Source organism: Callorhinchus milii, unplaced genomic scaffold (genome assembly GCF_018977255.1).
Source record: "Callorhinchus milii isolate IMCB2004 unplaced genomic scaffold, IMCB_Cmil_1.0 Scaffold32, whole genome shotgun sequence".
In the NCBI taxonomy this organism is placed as follows: domain Eukaryota; kingdom Metazoa; phylum Chordata; class Chondrichthyes; order Chimaeriformes; family Callorhinchidae; genus Callorhinchus; species Callorhinchus milii.
Genome location: NW_024704773.1, coordinates 2,956,844 through 2,974,094, shown reverse-complemented (window position 1 = coordinate 2,974,094; position 17,251 = coordinate 2,956,844). Strand labels below are relative to the sequence as shown.

Genomic DNA, 17,251 nt, shown 5'->3' with positions numbered 1-17,251 from the left:
TTTGCACACAATCTTGAGCAGCAGTAGCTTGGGTGCCTCAGTAATGTGAGCTGTAAAATAAGGGATTGCCTCGTACATAGCAGCTGTCCCATAACTTAAACCCAGTGATCTCCTTGTGCGCCTCCTGTACATGCATGTTCTTGTAATACTTGCTCTTGAACAGGTTTAGAGTTTGTACCTATCCGTTAGTCAATATTAAATGAACTGTTTTGACTTGTCACCATTGTTCAGTGGAATTAAAATACATTTTTTCACAAATACTTTTGCATTTGTCAGTCGTAGATTGATATTATCTTGGTTTGTGACAACAAACTTTCTTTGTTTTATTGCCACAAACTTTTATGTGATGTAAAACGGTGTAGTTTTGTCAACTGGTGTCTATTTCTGGTTTTGCTCTGGTTTTGCCCTCTTCAGAAAGGGCTACAATGAATTCTGAGTGAATTTGGTAAAATATTAATAGTGATAATCCTTCCATCAGGAATTCATCTTGAAACTCTTCCCAGGATTTACAGTAAGGTTTAGCAAGTAGTGTATGTATTTTGTAGGTGAACGTAACAGCAAATATACTCAGAGCAATGTCCCACAAACAGCGATGAAGTGAATGACCAGTTTTATTGGGTGATTGTTAGTAAGGACATCAGGAGAAATTCCCTTTTCTTTTTGAGTAGCGCCATGAGATCCTTAATGTCCACAGGCAGTTCTGTTCAACATCTTATCTGAAGGACGGCATCTCCAACAATACAACACACTCCCAGCATTGTGTTCAAGTGTCAATCTAGACTGTGTGAATTCAAAGTCCTGATGTGGAGCTTGAACCCACAACCTTCTGACACAGTGAGAAGAATGAAATAAACAGACAAGAACTAAAATTGTCATGTTAATGCAGGCTTTTGCTTGTCAGCACTGATAATGTCATCTTGATGATCTAGAAAAGAACCCCGCACAATGCCACTTTTCATATTCCACCACTATCCACTTGTAATGTACTGAGAAACAAAATGTGCAAAATAATCCTCAGTACAAACAAGTGATAGTGTTTCTCAGCTCGTGCCTTGTCCCTGCCTGTCAAAAGAGTTTGTAAACTGGCAGATAACTCTTTGACAACATTTACATTCCCTATTTCAATCAATTTTTTTAACTGAGCAGTTTTATTTCCAACCACCCCTGTCCTCGTGCCCTGAAGGTGTTTGAGTTTCTCCCCCAAAGTATACAGTCAATACATTTTACAGTATATCCTGTGTAGAGCTTTGAGATGTCTCAAGAAACTATATCAAATGCAAGGATTATTATTATTATATTATTACTCTTTCCTAGTCCTGGAGATAGTGCTTCATGAGCACTGGTCATGCCCAAATAGTAGTATAGCGCTCCCAATACTGACCCGGCTAAAGTCATCAAACCTGGGCACCTGTAGTGTTAAAAATTTGGATGATTCAGTGACTTGCCAGGTAAACTCCCTTGCAGTCTGTAAAATCAGTTTCAAGCTAAAAGTGTTAAAATATAGTAATTTTTCAAAGTGTAGATGGATAGAGTTACGTTTACCTTGCAGTGTGACAGCACAAAGGCATTTTGTGCTCATGCAATTCTATCTCCCGCCCCCGGCACCAGGTTTACCTGTGACTGGTATCTTTACTGCGCCCTTCCCCCTGTCCTTCCCTCTCCCACCCCCTACTCCTCCCTCTCCTTTTATTCCTTGTCAGGTATGTAGAGCAGGTTTGTTACAAAGAACAAGGTGATTTTTTTCTTCACTGCAACATCCGCTTTGTTTTCACACGTTAAGCTGTCTTGAATGCTTGTGGGGCAGGGAGCATTGAGTTCAATGTTTGTGGTCATTCTTACTCATATATATATAAATAGCTGATTTTTATCGCTATTTAAGGTGTGACACTGGTGAATAAGTTAAACTTCTGGCGAGTTGCCTAGTTTAACTTAATAGAGTTCAAAAATCTGTCAGAAGTATATTTCAATCAAGCTTTGAACTGTTCAGCCAGCAATGCTAAAGCCTACTTTGTGTCACTGGCTAAAGTAGATTGTTAGCAACATTCTTCAAGATGTGTCCTTGACACACAAATATGTTTTTAGAAACTAAAATCACTAATTTAGTACAGTCCCTTTAATGTAAGGAAGATGTCTGAAAGAGTTTTACAACATTTACTGTGAAATGTAGTGACGTTAAAGATCCCATGGCACTACTTGGAAGAGGTTTCTCCCGGTGGCCTAGCCAACAATCCCCCAATCACTCACCTCATGGCTAGTTGTTGGACATTGTTGTACACATAATTGGCTGCCGCATTTGACTACCAAACACATAATCACTACTTTTAGCAATAAATCCCGTGAAGTGCTTTGAGACATCCTCCCGAACTGAAAGGCGCAATATCAAATGTAAGGATTACTAGGATGATTTTAATAAGAAATGTTTAATTATCAAATCTCTAAAATATCAAAACCGCCTTCAGTAATATTTCAAAGATTCGACAATACACATTTCTTAACTCTTGTTAAGAGTTAAGAACTCTATCCCATTTCTTATCTTTTGTTAAGAAATAGGATAGTGTCTCACATAAGATGACCGCCACTGCAAAACAGACCTCAATGATCTCAGTTAATTTGATTTTAAGTAAAAAGTAGGTTCAAGCAAATGAAATGTTCTGACTTTTGCAGGAAGACCTTTATATAGGCCATCATGGAGAAAAGATGCTAGAGAGCTTCTGTAAATGGCAACATGAAGAATTTGGAAGAAAGAATTATCTCCACAGTGATATGTCCAGTAGCTGGAGGGAAGATCTGCCAGCTGTTGATTCAGCTATCTTGATAACAAGGTGAGGACAATACTAATGTATGTTTTACATGGTATAATTTCAGACCTTTTTTATTGCATCGTTTTATATCGACTTTGTGTGCAGAAATTCTGTTAAAATGTATTCAGCACAGAAAAACCTGGACAGCAATCTTTGAGAGTTATTAGACAAAGCAGTGTTGGGATTTGGACACGAGACATTCCGCACCTCTCAAGCCGTTAACTCACCTTTGGCAAAGTAGGTAATAATGTGACTTACATTGCTATTTAAGGTGTGGAAAGATACTGGTGGAGAATCAATTAAACCTCTGGAAAATTGCTTAGTTCAACTCAATACAGTGCCCGCTTTATAATTAATAGGCAGCAAAGCAGGAAATATTAAAGGATTCCTATTGTTCATCCCTCTAGGATTGTGAGACGTGACTAAGCTTCTTTCCAACCAACACAGAAGCTTTCAGAAAAATCCCATGATCTGAATGCATATTTTGGTTGGAACACAGACAGTGTGTTGCTGTTTCCCTGGTTTGGAAGTTACTGCCATTCAAATATGTCTTGAACCTCAGGAGGATTTTTTNCATTTTATGGGTTTGAGGTTTGAATAGTCACTGCCACTATGCCTCTGGCCATATGTGATCATAAACGACTAGGAAACTCTTCCTTCCTGTTGGCTTCTTTAATTGCAGGGCTTCGTCTCCTTGCAGCTGTCAGTTTATAAACCTGCTCGAAATGATTTACGAATTTTCTTTTGGCCTTTGTGGAATAGCATTTTTGAATAGCACAGCCTGAATTAGATAGGTAAAGAAAATTGAGTCTGATAGCTTTGCAGAATTACGAAACAAAATATATAATAAACTAAATACAGGTAAACTCGCATAAGTTGTCTTATTATAAATAGTATAATTGCTTAAGTTGTTCATACACTTGAATTCCATTAATTTTCCTACCTAAAACCATTCAGATTTCTTTGCATTGGTCGTACTTTACACGTTGGTTAAACGGCAAAATCATAACAGTTTGTTGGTCCCAAATTATCTTAAATCCTAATGCAAATCATCTCCTAACTCGTATTGCTGAAACCACACTTACCTGCTGCATTGATGAAGTACCGAATGCACAGTGCTGTGTTTGAAACAAGAGCGGGAAACAAGGTCATGAACCACCAACAGGGCGCTGTAAAAACCCAAAGATAGCTTGAGGTACTGCACTTATTCTTTGCTTAAGAGTGTCAAGTGGACATCTGTGCAATAATGTAGACATTTAAATAGTCTTTTTAACAAAAGAAGCTCGGAAGGCACTAACGTGGTGTCACAAAAAAAAACTTTACATAACTTTGCGTAAGTCGAGGTAAATTTGGCTGTAACTCATACTTTGAATAAGTCGTACTAAATATGATCCTGACTTATACGAGTTTACTTTTAGCTGTGAGGAATGGAAGTTACACAGAGGAAAGTTGTGGTTCACCACAATGAGAGTGCACACTCTGTTTCAGACAAATGGAAACCACATATCTGGGGAATTCTCAGTGGTTTGGTTTGGAGACTCCTCTAATAATAATATTGCTATTATTGCCAAGCCAGGATTGTTACACATCTTGGGATGACCTCCCAACGTGATAGACACTATATGAATGTCAATTTTGTATTGTATTTGAAATAGTACCTGATCATGTTGTCAAGGCATTACAAAGCATTTCACAGGATACATTGTAAAGTGCAGTGACTATTTTTGTAGGTGAACATGGCAGCCAATCTGTGCCCAGCCAAACAACCATCGAGTGAGTGACGCACTCCTCGCCGGTCTCCCCAGCTCCACTATTCAAAAAATCCAGCTCATTCAGAACTCTGCTGCCCTCATACTGACCCGGACCAAACTCCGTACCCACATCTCACCAGTTCTGGTCAGGCTCCACTGGCTCCCCATTACCGAACAGATTGACTTCAAGATCCTCACACTTGTGTTCAAATCCATTCACTCCCTGGCACCTCCCTACCTCTCCGACCTCCTCACTCCACAAACCACCACCTCCGCTCGACTGGCACCGGCCTCCTGCTCGTCCCTAACGCTCTCCGCTCCACCATCGGAGGTCATGCTTTCAGACACTATGCCCCAAAACTCCAGAACACTCTCCCTCAATCCCTCCGCCTTAACTCTCTCTCCCCCTTTTCAGGTCCCGCCTGAAAACTTCCTTTTCGACCGTGCTTACGATCACCTCCCCCCACTCCCCCACTCGGCTCGGAGTCAGGCTGCGCTACTGTTAAGCGCTCTGAGACACTACTCTGCGTGGAGGGCATTATATGAGTGCAAGTTGTTGTTGACCAATTTTATTTGGGGAATTGTTGGCCAGGACACCGGGAAAACTCTTAAGCATGGTGATGGCTGTCTGCATGTGTCATATACCCAGTCATTTTTTAAAAAATGATTATTAATAGAAAGCCAATTTACAGCAAGAGCAATCTAAGTACATTTTTCCTTAGCTTTGTTAGAAATATCATTTTAAAAACTAGATAAGCCTTTAAGTTGGGTAGACATATATTGAAAATCAGAATGTGGCAAACAATGACTGGAAAAATGGCATGTTCAGTCATTTTACTGGGAAATCTATAATATAAATTGTGGTTACAATGACCAATGTTATGAAGGAAATCAAAACATTGTTGACAGAACCCACTTAGATTAGATGGGAAACATCCTAGAAACCTCGAGGCAATGAACGAGTAATAGACAAGGCTGCAGTTTTAGGAGCTCCTTAAAAACACAGATAGAGTAATAACCCTTGATCCTTTTGTTTTTATAATAAGAATATCTCAAAGCTCTTCACATAGTTTCTAGAAAAGGGGAGTGATTGTCCATTTGTAGGTGGAAATGACAGCCAATTTGCACACAGTGAAGTCCCACAAACAGCCAGTGAAGTGAATAACTAATCTTATCTAGGGGATTGTTGGCTAGAATACCAGGAGAAACCCCCTTCCCTTTTTGAATAGTAGCTTGGGATCTATAGTGTCCACTTGAACAACAACAACAAGATTTCATTTATAGAGCGCCTTTCACGTCAGGAGGACGTCCCAAAGCGCTGGACAGTTGGGTCGGGACCCAAGCAGGGGGGAAATGATCAGGGTGAGGGGAGGGAAGGGAAGGGAGGGAGCGAGGAGGGGGGAGAGAGTCGAGAGGGGAGCTGCAGGCACGGTCGAAGAGAAAGGTCTTGAGACCGGCCTTGAAAGAGGAAAGGGAGGAAGCAAGGCGAAGGCACTGGGGGATAGAGTTCCAGAGCCTGGGGGCTGAGAGGCTGAAGGCCCGGCCACCGACGGTAGGGCGGTTGGGGCGGGGGATGTGGAGCAGACCGGAGCCAGAGGAACGGAGGGTACGGGCAGGTAAGTAGGGGGATAGTAGGTCGGAGAGGTAGGAGGGAGCAAGGCCGTGAATGGCCTTGTAGGTGAGGATGAGGATCTTGGATTTGATCCTCTGGGGGATGGGGAGCCATGGAGGCGAGCGAGGGTGGGAGTGATGTGGTCGCGAAGCCTGGTGTGGGACAGTACACGAGCTGCAGAGTTCTGAATGACCTGCAGCTTGTGGAGGGAGGTGCCGGGAAGGCCGGCGAGGAGAGTTCCCATAGTCCAGCCTTGAGGTGATAAAGGCGTAGACCAGTGTTTCAGCAGCGTGAGGGGTGAGGTAGTGCCATAGTCTGGCGATATTCCGGATGAGGATCTTGAATTCGAGACGGGCAGACAGGACCTGGTTTAGGGGATTAGATGTACATGTTTGGTACAGTAAGTCAAGAGAATATAATTTATAAAATGGGTGGGGAGGAGAGCAAAAGGAAGGATAATCTTCCTTTCAAAGAGTGATACTGTGGGTCGCATGGCTGGTTTTGGTTCGATCTATTCCCTTTTCTCTGACTGATAGGTCGATAGCAAAATGTGTTGAGTTTTTTGACAAAGAAACACAGAATTTTTCAAAATTTCTTAAATTAAGAAATCCAGTTAAGAGAATTTCATTTACAGGGACACTAGGTGATGTGAGTGTACAATCATAGGGAACCTGAAATAACCTGATACACAAAACATGAAGAAAGTGACATCAGCAGTGATCTGATGACCTGGAAGTCAGTTAGATTTACCCTGGGAAGCTTGGTGTACTGTTGGCCAGAGAAAATCCCTCCATTTGTGGAAGCATTTGTAATGTTCTCAAAAAAGTGAGCAGTGTGAATCTGAATGTCCTCAGTCAGCTTGGGATGTCTGATTGGATTTGGTGATTTCCAAAAGTCCAAAAACTCTCAGCAAAGTGCTGAGAGATAGCACTTTGCTCTCAGGCCTTCTTCTGCATTTTGGCAGCTTTCACAGAACATTAACCCCAATCTGACCCATCAGGTCATCTAAGGAAGCCTTTGTGAATATCTCAAGTTAGGGCCTCAATATCATATCAACAGAAATGAAAGAAATAACCACATACTACTTCAATCTTTGACATGTTAAATTCTTTACAAAATCCGTTTATAAAGATTCAGGTGTTGCGAGCTACCTTTGGTTCTCATTGTTAATGCAAAATGAGTTACAGAACAAATTAACAATTGTTATGTGGTTGGATTGGGATGAAAGACTTGAATTAAGTCTTATCTTGAGTCAAAGCCATCCTATGCCGAGGGCCGGCAATTGCACCGTCTTCAGTGTGAGTATATCAAATTATCCATTTCCCATTCTTACCCCCCAAAAAGAGTCCTTGGTTTTCTATATAAAAAAAAGGCTCAATGTACAACCATGTTGAAATTGTACTGTTTATGACCATTGGGCCACACTGTGTTAGATGAGCTGAGCTGGTTGTTTTTCACCACCCATGCGTTTGAGTATTGATGTTATGAAGGGCAAGGCACAAAAGAGATAGCTATAATGAGATCTGCCTGCACCTGCATGATGGAACATAAGATACATTTCATTTTCTTGCAAAAGGATAAGTATTTTGGGTTGGTGCCCAAGATATGTTGAAATGTGCTGAGTCGGCAAAGTGCTGAAGTCAGACAATGCTTTAGCTTTTCTATGTCTTGCTAGTATCTCATTATAACACACAGTTGAAGTGTCATTGACCAATGGTTGCTGTAACTTTACATTGTAAACCAGTTATCCTGAGGTAGTTAGAGAAAAGTATGTTATGCTCCAACAACTCACTAACAAATTGCGTGTGTCAACCTTGCTCATTTGGCACTCTCTCTGAATCAGAAGATTGTGGGTTTAAGCCCCAAGTTGGAACTTTGATCTCATATAGTCTTGGTTGGCACTCCATTGTAGCGCTGTCATCACGGCTGCTTGTGGGATATTGCTGTGTGCAAAATTGACATGTTTACCGACAAAATATACATCTACTACACTATATAGTATATTCTGTGATGCGCTTTGAGTTAGTCTTCCTAAACGAAAGGTGCTATAGTAAACACAAAGCTAATTTTTTTAATGATGGTTCAAACTAATTTTTTCTCTCTTTTGTTTCTAGAAAAGATTTTTGCGTACAGAAAGATGAACCATGTGATACTGTTGGTAAGTACAAATGTATTAGCATTGATTAATATTTTTGCCGTGAAGCTTTTAACTACCATTATATTGAAATATGCAATTTACAGCAATTTACATTTAAGAAAACTTTACAGTTGCACCTAAATTAGGGTAAGAGCAAGTAACTTATTAGAGAAGATAATTATAGTGAAATGCTATACTTTACTTACGTACACCTATAACTGTGCCTTTAGAATATCTTTGCCCAAATATTGTCTGACACAGATGCCTATTTTTCTTTCATGAATGTCATAATTGGGCCATTTTTTGAAGAATTGGTTAGAGTCATGCTTGAACATTTTTTGTATAGGAATTTATTTTATATAAAGCGAGTTAAAAAAAAAAGACCTGTTCATATTCTAAAGATTGTCACTGTATATAATTATAGGAACGGGCTTCAGCCTGTTGAGCCTCCTCACTCATTTTCTTAGATCCTGTCTGATCTGTAATTCAGTACTGTTTGTCTGTCTTTTCTTCACACCGCCAGTACTCTTACTTGCCAAGTATTTATCTTCCCCTACTCCCCTCTTAAACATTCCCATGGGCTATGCATTAACAGTCTTTGGAGAAGTGAATTCCACCGTCCCACAACTCTCTGAGTAAAACAAAAAACTCTCTTATTTTGCTTCATATTTCAGAAGTTCATTTTTGGAGATTCGCTTTCAGGCAGGATACTGCTTCACATCCCGCTTGCATTGTGAAACCAAAGAGAAAAGAATAAGCATGTCTGTGCAGTAGTAATATTTCTCTGTTGGGTTTAATTTGATACTATATAGAAGCCTAACAGATCTGAAAACCTGATCTTCCTGTGAAGAGGTACACATATATAACCTGGGCAGAGAGATAATTTATTGTATTCTTAGTCAAAGGACAGGAAGTTCATAGTGTCTGGAAAAGAAATATCTTTCAAGTACATCTTCTTAATTTTATATCAAGAAATGTCACTATTGTATTATGTGAATACCTTCCCTCCCCCTCTTCTTTGATCAGTGTCCAACTCCGTCCCTGTGAAGTGCTCCGAGGCATTACCCTACGTGGAGGGTGCTGTCTAAGTGCAAGTTGTTGTTGCACTATTCATCTAAACTTTACTGCTAATTGATAAAATCAATATGATGGTAATTGTGAAATGTTTGGGTTCTTTTTGTAAGATTGCAAAAGACTCGTGAACAACCCCACCCCCCCCAACACATCCAAAAACCTTAAGACCTATGTGATAATAAACACATGTATTCAATTTAGTGATACGATATTTAACATATTGACTAGGCCATTGGTCAGCTGGAGGCAGATTGCTCCTCCTGACATCCTTCTCGAATAACCTGGCCACACTGAGTATTGAACTTGTGATCAGTGGAGTGAGTACCTGCTTCACTCAATTACTTTTTCTTTAGTTAAACTATTTAATCAGTGATTCAGTGTCAAGAAGTACAATGCAATACTTTTTGGACATGTTGTGGTGAGCTGGGGATTCACCTCCAGCATACCAGTCAATGTGTTGAATATCATAAATTGCAAAATTGAATGTGTGTGTCAAGCATCACAACATTTATCCTATCATCCCTAATAACATATGCCTAATTGCCTAATTACCGTGCCTTCAGCTCCCCTCTCAACTCTCTACCCCCTCCTCGCTCCCTCCCTTCCCTCCCCTTACCCTGACCATATCCCCCCGGCTCGGGTCCTGACCCAACTGTACAGCGCCTTGGGACGTCCTCCCGATGTGAAAGGCGCTCAATAAACGGAATCTTGTTGTTGTTGCATTCAGCAATATAGGTGGTGTGGAAAGCTGAGACTGCAAGCTGGTCTGTGAATTTGTCGGACTTGCAAAAAAAACTTGTTAGATCAAAACTGGAGGGAGAGGCCTGTCATTTCTGCCCCATGCTTTATGAAATGTGTACACTTACACTTATTTTGTGAGCCAATCTACAATCTGATTGCCCTGTGCTTTAAAGACAGTAAATCAGTATATAGGTTATTTGCCATGATTACGCATTCCTTGGGGCCAATGCTTGTTTCGGGGTTGTGGAGTCCTGTAGCTCAGTGGTTAGAGTACTCGCCTTGCAAGCGAGACAGTTCAATTCCCGTCAGGGCGAAACCTTGGGAAAGTTTCCTTACTCCACACGCCTAATAATAATCCCTCCAAAACAAAACAATAGTAAATTGGTCATTTTCAATCCACGACTGTTTGTGGGACACTGCTGTGCGCAATTGGCTGCCGTGTTTCGCCCACAAATATACGGTCAATTCACTTTACAGTCTATTCTGTGAAGCGCTTTGAGATGTTGAGAATTCGTGAAAAGCGCTATATCAAATACAAGGATTATTATTATTGATATCCTTTGCTTGGTCTTAGTTTATGGGTGAGCTGGAGAGATAAGGGAGCCTATCTGCATACACTCCTAAAGTCATTATCCTTCCTTGACTTCAGGCAGAGCTCTGTTGTTTCTGTTTGACCTATTTCCCCTCCCTATGTTGGTTTGTTTTTCCTTGCTGGGACCCAGGTGTTTTTGGTGTTTGAAGAGGGCTTTTATCATTTAGGCTTCTTGGAAGGGGCCCCTGACTGTCTGGTTGTTTCCCTGTTCAGTCAGAAGCTGAAAATCACTTATCCCAATTGGTATGCATTCTTCTGTCCAGCATCCAGTTCCTTGCAAGTATGTTTTAATCAGGTTAATGTATTTGCACGAGCCATGGTTTGAACTATTTCTTTGTGGAAAAGATATTCATATGCAATAGCATGGTCTACTCAATTTGGGATATGTTTGTTTACACTAATGTACATTAAATACACAGAAGTGCTCGGTGTAAGGAACTTTTATTATGCAAATCCAGAAGTTGTTTGACAAATTTAATTGAGCCAACTCCTTTTAAATAGTATTGCAGTTCAAAGCTATACTTCATGTTATGATGTTAGAAAAGCTGTGTAATCAGCTAGCCACACTTGGTGATACAATAGGCAAAACCCTATTCCTGTTGTAATATTACATGGTGTTAAAGCAACATTACATACATGAGCACAATATAATCTGCAGATTTTAATCTATTCTTCCTCCGAATACAGCAGTGACACAGGATTAGTTTATTGCAGTAAAATTAATGAGGATTAGTAAAATACGTTTCAGTAACTTCACACTTGGGTATCTTGTAGCACTATCAATGGGATCTAGTTTGCAATATTCATATGCTGGATTTGAAACATTCATTCATACGCTTGTGATTTCTTTTTGATTTTTGTTAACTCAGAAAATTGTCAACTGCTTTTTCAAAAAAAAACAAGCAAAGAGCAAAAAAAAAACCTGCTGCAGAGCAAAATGCTAGATACTCTTTAAAATAACCAGAAACTCACTGTTGGTTGTACTCATTTGCACCACCACAACAACAACAACAAGATTCCATTTATAGAGCGCCTTTCACGTCGGGAGAACGTCCCAAGGCGCTGTACAGTTGGGTCAGGACCCGAGCAGGGGGGAAATGGTCAGGGTGAGGGAAGGGAGGGAGCGAGGAGGGGGTAGAGAGTCGGGAGGGGAGCTGAAGGCACGGTCAAAGAGAAAGGTCTTGAGACCGGCCTTGAAGGAGGAAAAGGGGGAAGCAAGGCGAAGGCACTGGGGGATAGAGTTCAGAAATATTCAGAATGACATAAACTAAAGTAAGGCTGGAGATCAGAAGGAATCCCCCCCCATCCCACACTTAGTAGTAGGATGTGGAACGTATTCCTTGTAAGGCAGGTGATACTGAGTCAATTAACTCCCATCAAAACAGAACTGGGTAAGTATCTGCTTGGGAACAACGGTAGAAGTTTAGAGAGGTAAATGTATATACCGATGCATAGATAATTTTAAAGGACTGGCTGGTTTCTGTGATTCCAGGGCCAACAATAGAAAAGTGGGAATGAATGAATGTTCTGGAGTTCAGCTAAATTATTTTTAAGGATCAGAGTAGATAGAGTGTGTGGGTGGAGTCCACAATAGGGTGTAGTTTGTGATAGGAATGAACCTAATAAGGTAAATGGCCTTGTTCCATGTTTGGTTATGATCTCTTACTGTTATCTGACTCACTGATGCAGCCCTCCTATCTTATGATGTAATGTTACTTATTATTTAATTATTTTCTGGAATTCCTTTTTGTCAGGGTGGTACCAATAATTTAGAGTGTTGCTGGTTTTATAGTGACCATATTACTCCAGAGCAGTTTTGAGATTCTTTAGTAATATTTGAACACCAACTCTTGTTTAATTCTTGTTCAATTTTTAAACAGTAATTTGAACAGTATTCTTTAGCAGTTGTAATTAATTTTTGATGCGATTTGTTTTCTAGTGGATATAAAGTTTTCTCACCTTGTTCAAATGCACTTTTAAGTTAGAATTTTTAATACTTGTGCGATTTTGTATGCCCCGGTCTTCAACAAACCTGCCTCAATGCCTCTATGTTTCCCTCTCGTTGCCTGCCTTCAGATCGCACCTGAAAATTTTCCTCTTTGGCTGTCCAAATTGTCACTCCCTTTCTCCACAGCTCAGTGTCAAACTACACTATTGTCCGGGCTCTGAGATGTTACCCCAAATGAAATGCGCTACATAAATGCAAGTTGTTATACCTTATTACTTATTACTTCATGTGACTTAGGTCAATCATAACGTAAAGGAACGTAAGCACATCCGAGCTGGGCAGAAAACAACAATAGCACTCAAACATCACAAGATTGGTTTGGATGAAGAAGGCCATTTGTCCAATCTGATCCCATCCTTGCAGAATAATAATAATAATCCTTGCATTTGATATAGTACCACGTCACGTCTTCAAGACGCCTCAAAGCGCTTCACAGAATAAACAGTAAAGTGAATCGACTGTATATTTAGTGGGTGAAACGCAGGAGCCAATTGTGCGCAGCAGTGTCCCACAAACAGTCATGGATTGAGTGACCAATTTATTATTTATTTATTTTTGAAGGAATTATTATGCCCGGAAAAGCAATCCGCCAATCGACTAACAACCAGATTCCTACTTACTAGGTAAACAGAGGAGTAAGGAAACCTGGCCAATGTTCCGCCCTGCCAGAATAATCACTCTACCTTCCTCACATCACAGCATCAAGTTATTGTTTAAATGAGTCCTTTGTTCTAGGCTTGACTACCTTTCCTGGCAAACCTGTTCCAGAAATTAATTACCTTCTGAGTAAAGAACAATATCCTGGTATCTGACCTGAAATTGCCTTTTACAACTCTAAATCTATGTCCTCTTGATTTCCTGTCTTGGTGCATCCTAAAGTAAAGAACCATATGGTGCAAAAATCTATTATTGTATAGTATTAGCAAATAACATACTTACACATTCCAAGCATTTTTTTGGGGGGGAAAGTAGTCGCAGCACAAAATCCATTCAACAGCTCTTCTTGGAAAATACTTCTATTCTTTCGCCTAAAGAATGTTGTGCTGTTGAATGTGAAATGCTGGTGATCTTGAACAGCCTTGGATTTGTTTTAATGATGAACATGAGCTCTCTGGCGAAGCAGTTATCACTGGCTATGATTGTTAGCAAGTTTGTGAACTCTACAAAACATTGAAATGCAGTCATTCGCCACGTTAACATTGGATGGCATTTAACTCTGACATTCTGACTGACTCCAACCAGAGTTTGAATCATAACCCCAATTTCACTATTCAAAGCTTACAAATAATTGTTGACCGCTAGTCTTAGATCTTGATAGCTGTGTTTTCCAGGCAAGGCAAGAGTAAAGTGAAAAATGACCATGTGGCGGGTAAACCTTGGCTCAGGTTGATTGATTATGCAGTCTTTGAAAGGAATGTATATTGCACGGTGATACTCTCTTCTCTGGCCTGCCTGCTGGAACATTTGTTCCACGCTGTTGCTCCTTTTTTATACTTGTCAATTTTGGAATGGTTAGCCCTTTTCTGGATTCATTAGTAAGTCAGAAAACAGCCCTACAAGGGAAGAAGGACGAGTGGAGAGGGGCCTTGGGATATTTAACACAAGTGATTTTTCTACTTGTAGAGTAAGGTAATTTTTTTCTGCAATTAACTGCCCCCCTTCCAAAGAAACAGCATAAAAATGTTGAAATAATTACAATGACATCAATCTATGGTCTTTTCCTAAGTCACATAACTACTATAATTTATAGAGCAAACCACCAGAGTAATCCCGTCTCCAGCCATTATCAGGAAATAGCAAGATTTGGTTCAAAGTTATGGATCACTTCCCCTTTAGACATTATATATATATTATATGTATATACTCTGAAACTTTGATCTTAAAATACACCTGATTTTTTTTTACAATAAAAATGGGAATGAGGGAACTCAAGCTCAGTTTACTGAAACAAAACGCAAAATACTGCAGATGCTGGAAATCTGAAACAAAAACAGAAATCATTGGGAACGTTAGAAATGGGCGCAAATGGGCTGATGCAAATGGGCAGAAGGTGAGTTCGACGATGGGTCATGGACCCGAAACGTTGACTCACTTTCCCCTTCTCCATAGAGGATGCTTGACCTGCTGAGTATTCCCAGCAACTTCTGTTTTTGTTACAGTTTACTTAAAGACTTGTATAGAAAAAACACTGGATCAGACATAGCCTTAGCTTGCCCTATAAAGCTTTGATCACAAGATTGGTTTGGATGACAAAGGCCCTTTGGGCTATCCGATCTCATCCTTCCAGAACACCCACCTTACCTCATCAAGCTGCTTTTTACATGAGTCAGAGTTCTAGCCTCTACCACCTCTTCCAGTTGTTAATTTCTCTCTGCATAAAAAACTTCCTAGATCTGTGCTGAAATTTCCCTTTTCAGCTTTAAACCTCTTACTTTATTGTTTTGGTGCATCTTGAATTGTTCTGGGAGTGCTTTTTCAATCCCACTTTATATTATTACAATGTTATACACCTCTACGGTTTAAATCTCAAGCATGATATTTCAAAGGAGATGACAGAAAAACTAATGGCCGATTTGCTCTGTAAGTCCACAACTTGCTTGAATCAAGTCTCTTGCATTTGCTTACAGTGCACTCGAAGGAGGGTACAGTTCTGGTGGCTTGCTTCATTGAGAGAGGAGTCTTTAACTGTTTTATTTGCTGCATGTACATCTTCTATGGGACAATAGTGTAATTATAACAATGGCCTGCACCTATTCTCAGGTTCTGTTTGTTGTAATAATAATAATTAATGTATTTGGTATAGCTCCTTTCACGTCTAGACCTCTCAAAGCTCTTCACAGGATCTCCTGTAAAGTGTAGTGACTATGTATTTGTAGACATATGCAGCAGCCCATTTGCACACAGCAAACAACCATGAAGTGAATGATTAATTTAATTTGGGGAATTGGTGGCCCTGTCATCAGCAATTTGTAAACTAGGCAGAAGTGTGCCTGGTTTTTCAACAACGACCCAATTTTGCAGCAGATATTTAGTGATTGACTGCGGTAGGCATCTTTTTTGAAGGAAGTCCATGTCATTTTATAATATTATCCAGGACATGGAAGCACTTATGCTTGCCTGTTTCTGTTTTGTCTTTTGTGTGGCGAAGGCATTTGATCCTGTGGAGTTTGGTTACTGTACTTACAGTATTTAGAGTAAATATTGTAAATTACTCCAGCTTTTAATGTTGGCTCTCTTTTCATTTAATGAAATGCTGCTGCTTATAATGAGTTTTATGCAATGATTGTTATCAATGGTTTTGTCTCCTGTCCCTTTGAAGTGCAGTCAGGAATGGAGCAAGATTGCTTTTTCTCTTCTCCACCCCCACTACTTGGAATTGTTAGGAGGCAAAGACTGCTCATGACCGATGTACTGCAGTTGGATAACCATTTTTGGAAAATGATCAATGCTAAAACATCTTGGTTATTCCTGTAACATACACCCTGGGATGTTGGATTTGGTGGAGTCTTTTGTCTGGCTATAAAATCAATCGAGAGAAGTCGGAAATTATGCCTGTGAATTAAGGGTTTATTAAAATACAGTGGAATTGGCTCTTAATACCCTAGATTACTATGCAGAGGAAACTGTAAACAAAATAACAGAGGTCCATATGCAGTGAATTAATGAAGAGATGAATAAAACATGCAGAGTATCTATTGCATAATCCAAGGAAGTCATGCGAGAATAGTAATTGAGCAGGAGACAAAACAGGAAAGAAAGTGTGAAGATTTGAGAGTACATTTGGGAGATAAACAAACTACAGTTCATGAATATAATGCTCAGCAGAATATAGCATATTGCATCTCAACCACAGGCAGTGCTCAAGGATTAAGATAATTAAGATAGTTCATAATACAGCTTTATGGTACAAACATCTGGGATTGTTTTTAAACAAACCCTTCAGGAAGAAAGTGGATGTGCTATCAACAACGTGCGCTTTCTTGCCATAGGAACATATGCCTCTCATAATAACTCAAATAACATTAGAACAGAGACTGGTGTGTATAATTATGACTATTGCAAAAGAACTATCCAAAAAAGCAGTGAGTTGAGAGCCCTTCTATCCAAACAAAGAATTCAGGCCCCCAAGTTAGATTAGAAGATCAGCCATGATTGAATAGCGGGGCAGGCTCGAAGGGCTGAATGGCCTACTCCTGCTCCTACATGTTATGTTATGTTAATGAGGGTCTCTTTTCAATTTCGGATGAGAGAGTCTGGGATGTGGAGCCATTTTCTATGGCTCAGTTGAATTGAGACCAGAGGAGTGTTTGGAAGGTTGTGAGTTCAAATGGGTCTTGATTCATTTTGAGGTTGATAACATGAGTTTTGAGGTTGATAAAATAAGTACTGAATCTATAAATGTCTTCCCTATCTTAGCGGATGTGCCTAGCAAAGCCAAATAAGTCACAGGGATCCAAGGTAAATAGTGGTAGAGAGTTGCATTCAACTCTGTAAACCAGAGTCCTAATGGGTATGGAAATGCTGGCAGGAGGAGT

At 40.0% G+C, this 17,251-nt stretch overlaps 1 protein-coding gene across 1 annotated transcript in view; it reads left to right on the top strand.

Moving 5' to 3' along the window:
* The window catches only part of LOC103178117 (A disintegrin and metalloproteinase with thrombospondin motifs 19), a 197,640-nt gene that overhangs the window by 24,454 nt on the left and 155,935 nt on the right, over positions 1-17,251 (top strand). Inside the window, 2 exon segments of the mRNA XM_042345176.1 lie at positions 2,665-2,822; positions 8,279-8,322. Coding sequence (XP_042201110.1) covers positions 2,665-2,822; positions 8,279-8,322 — 202 coding nt within the window.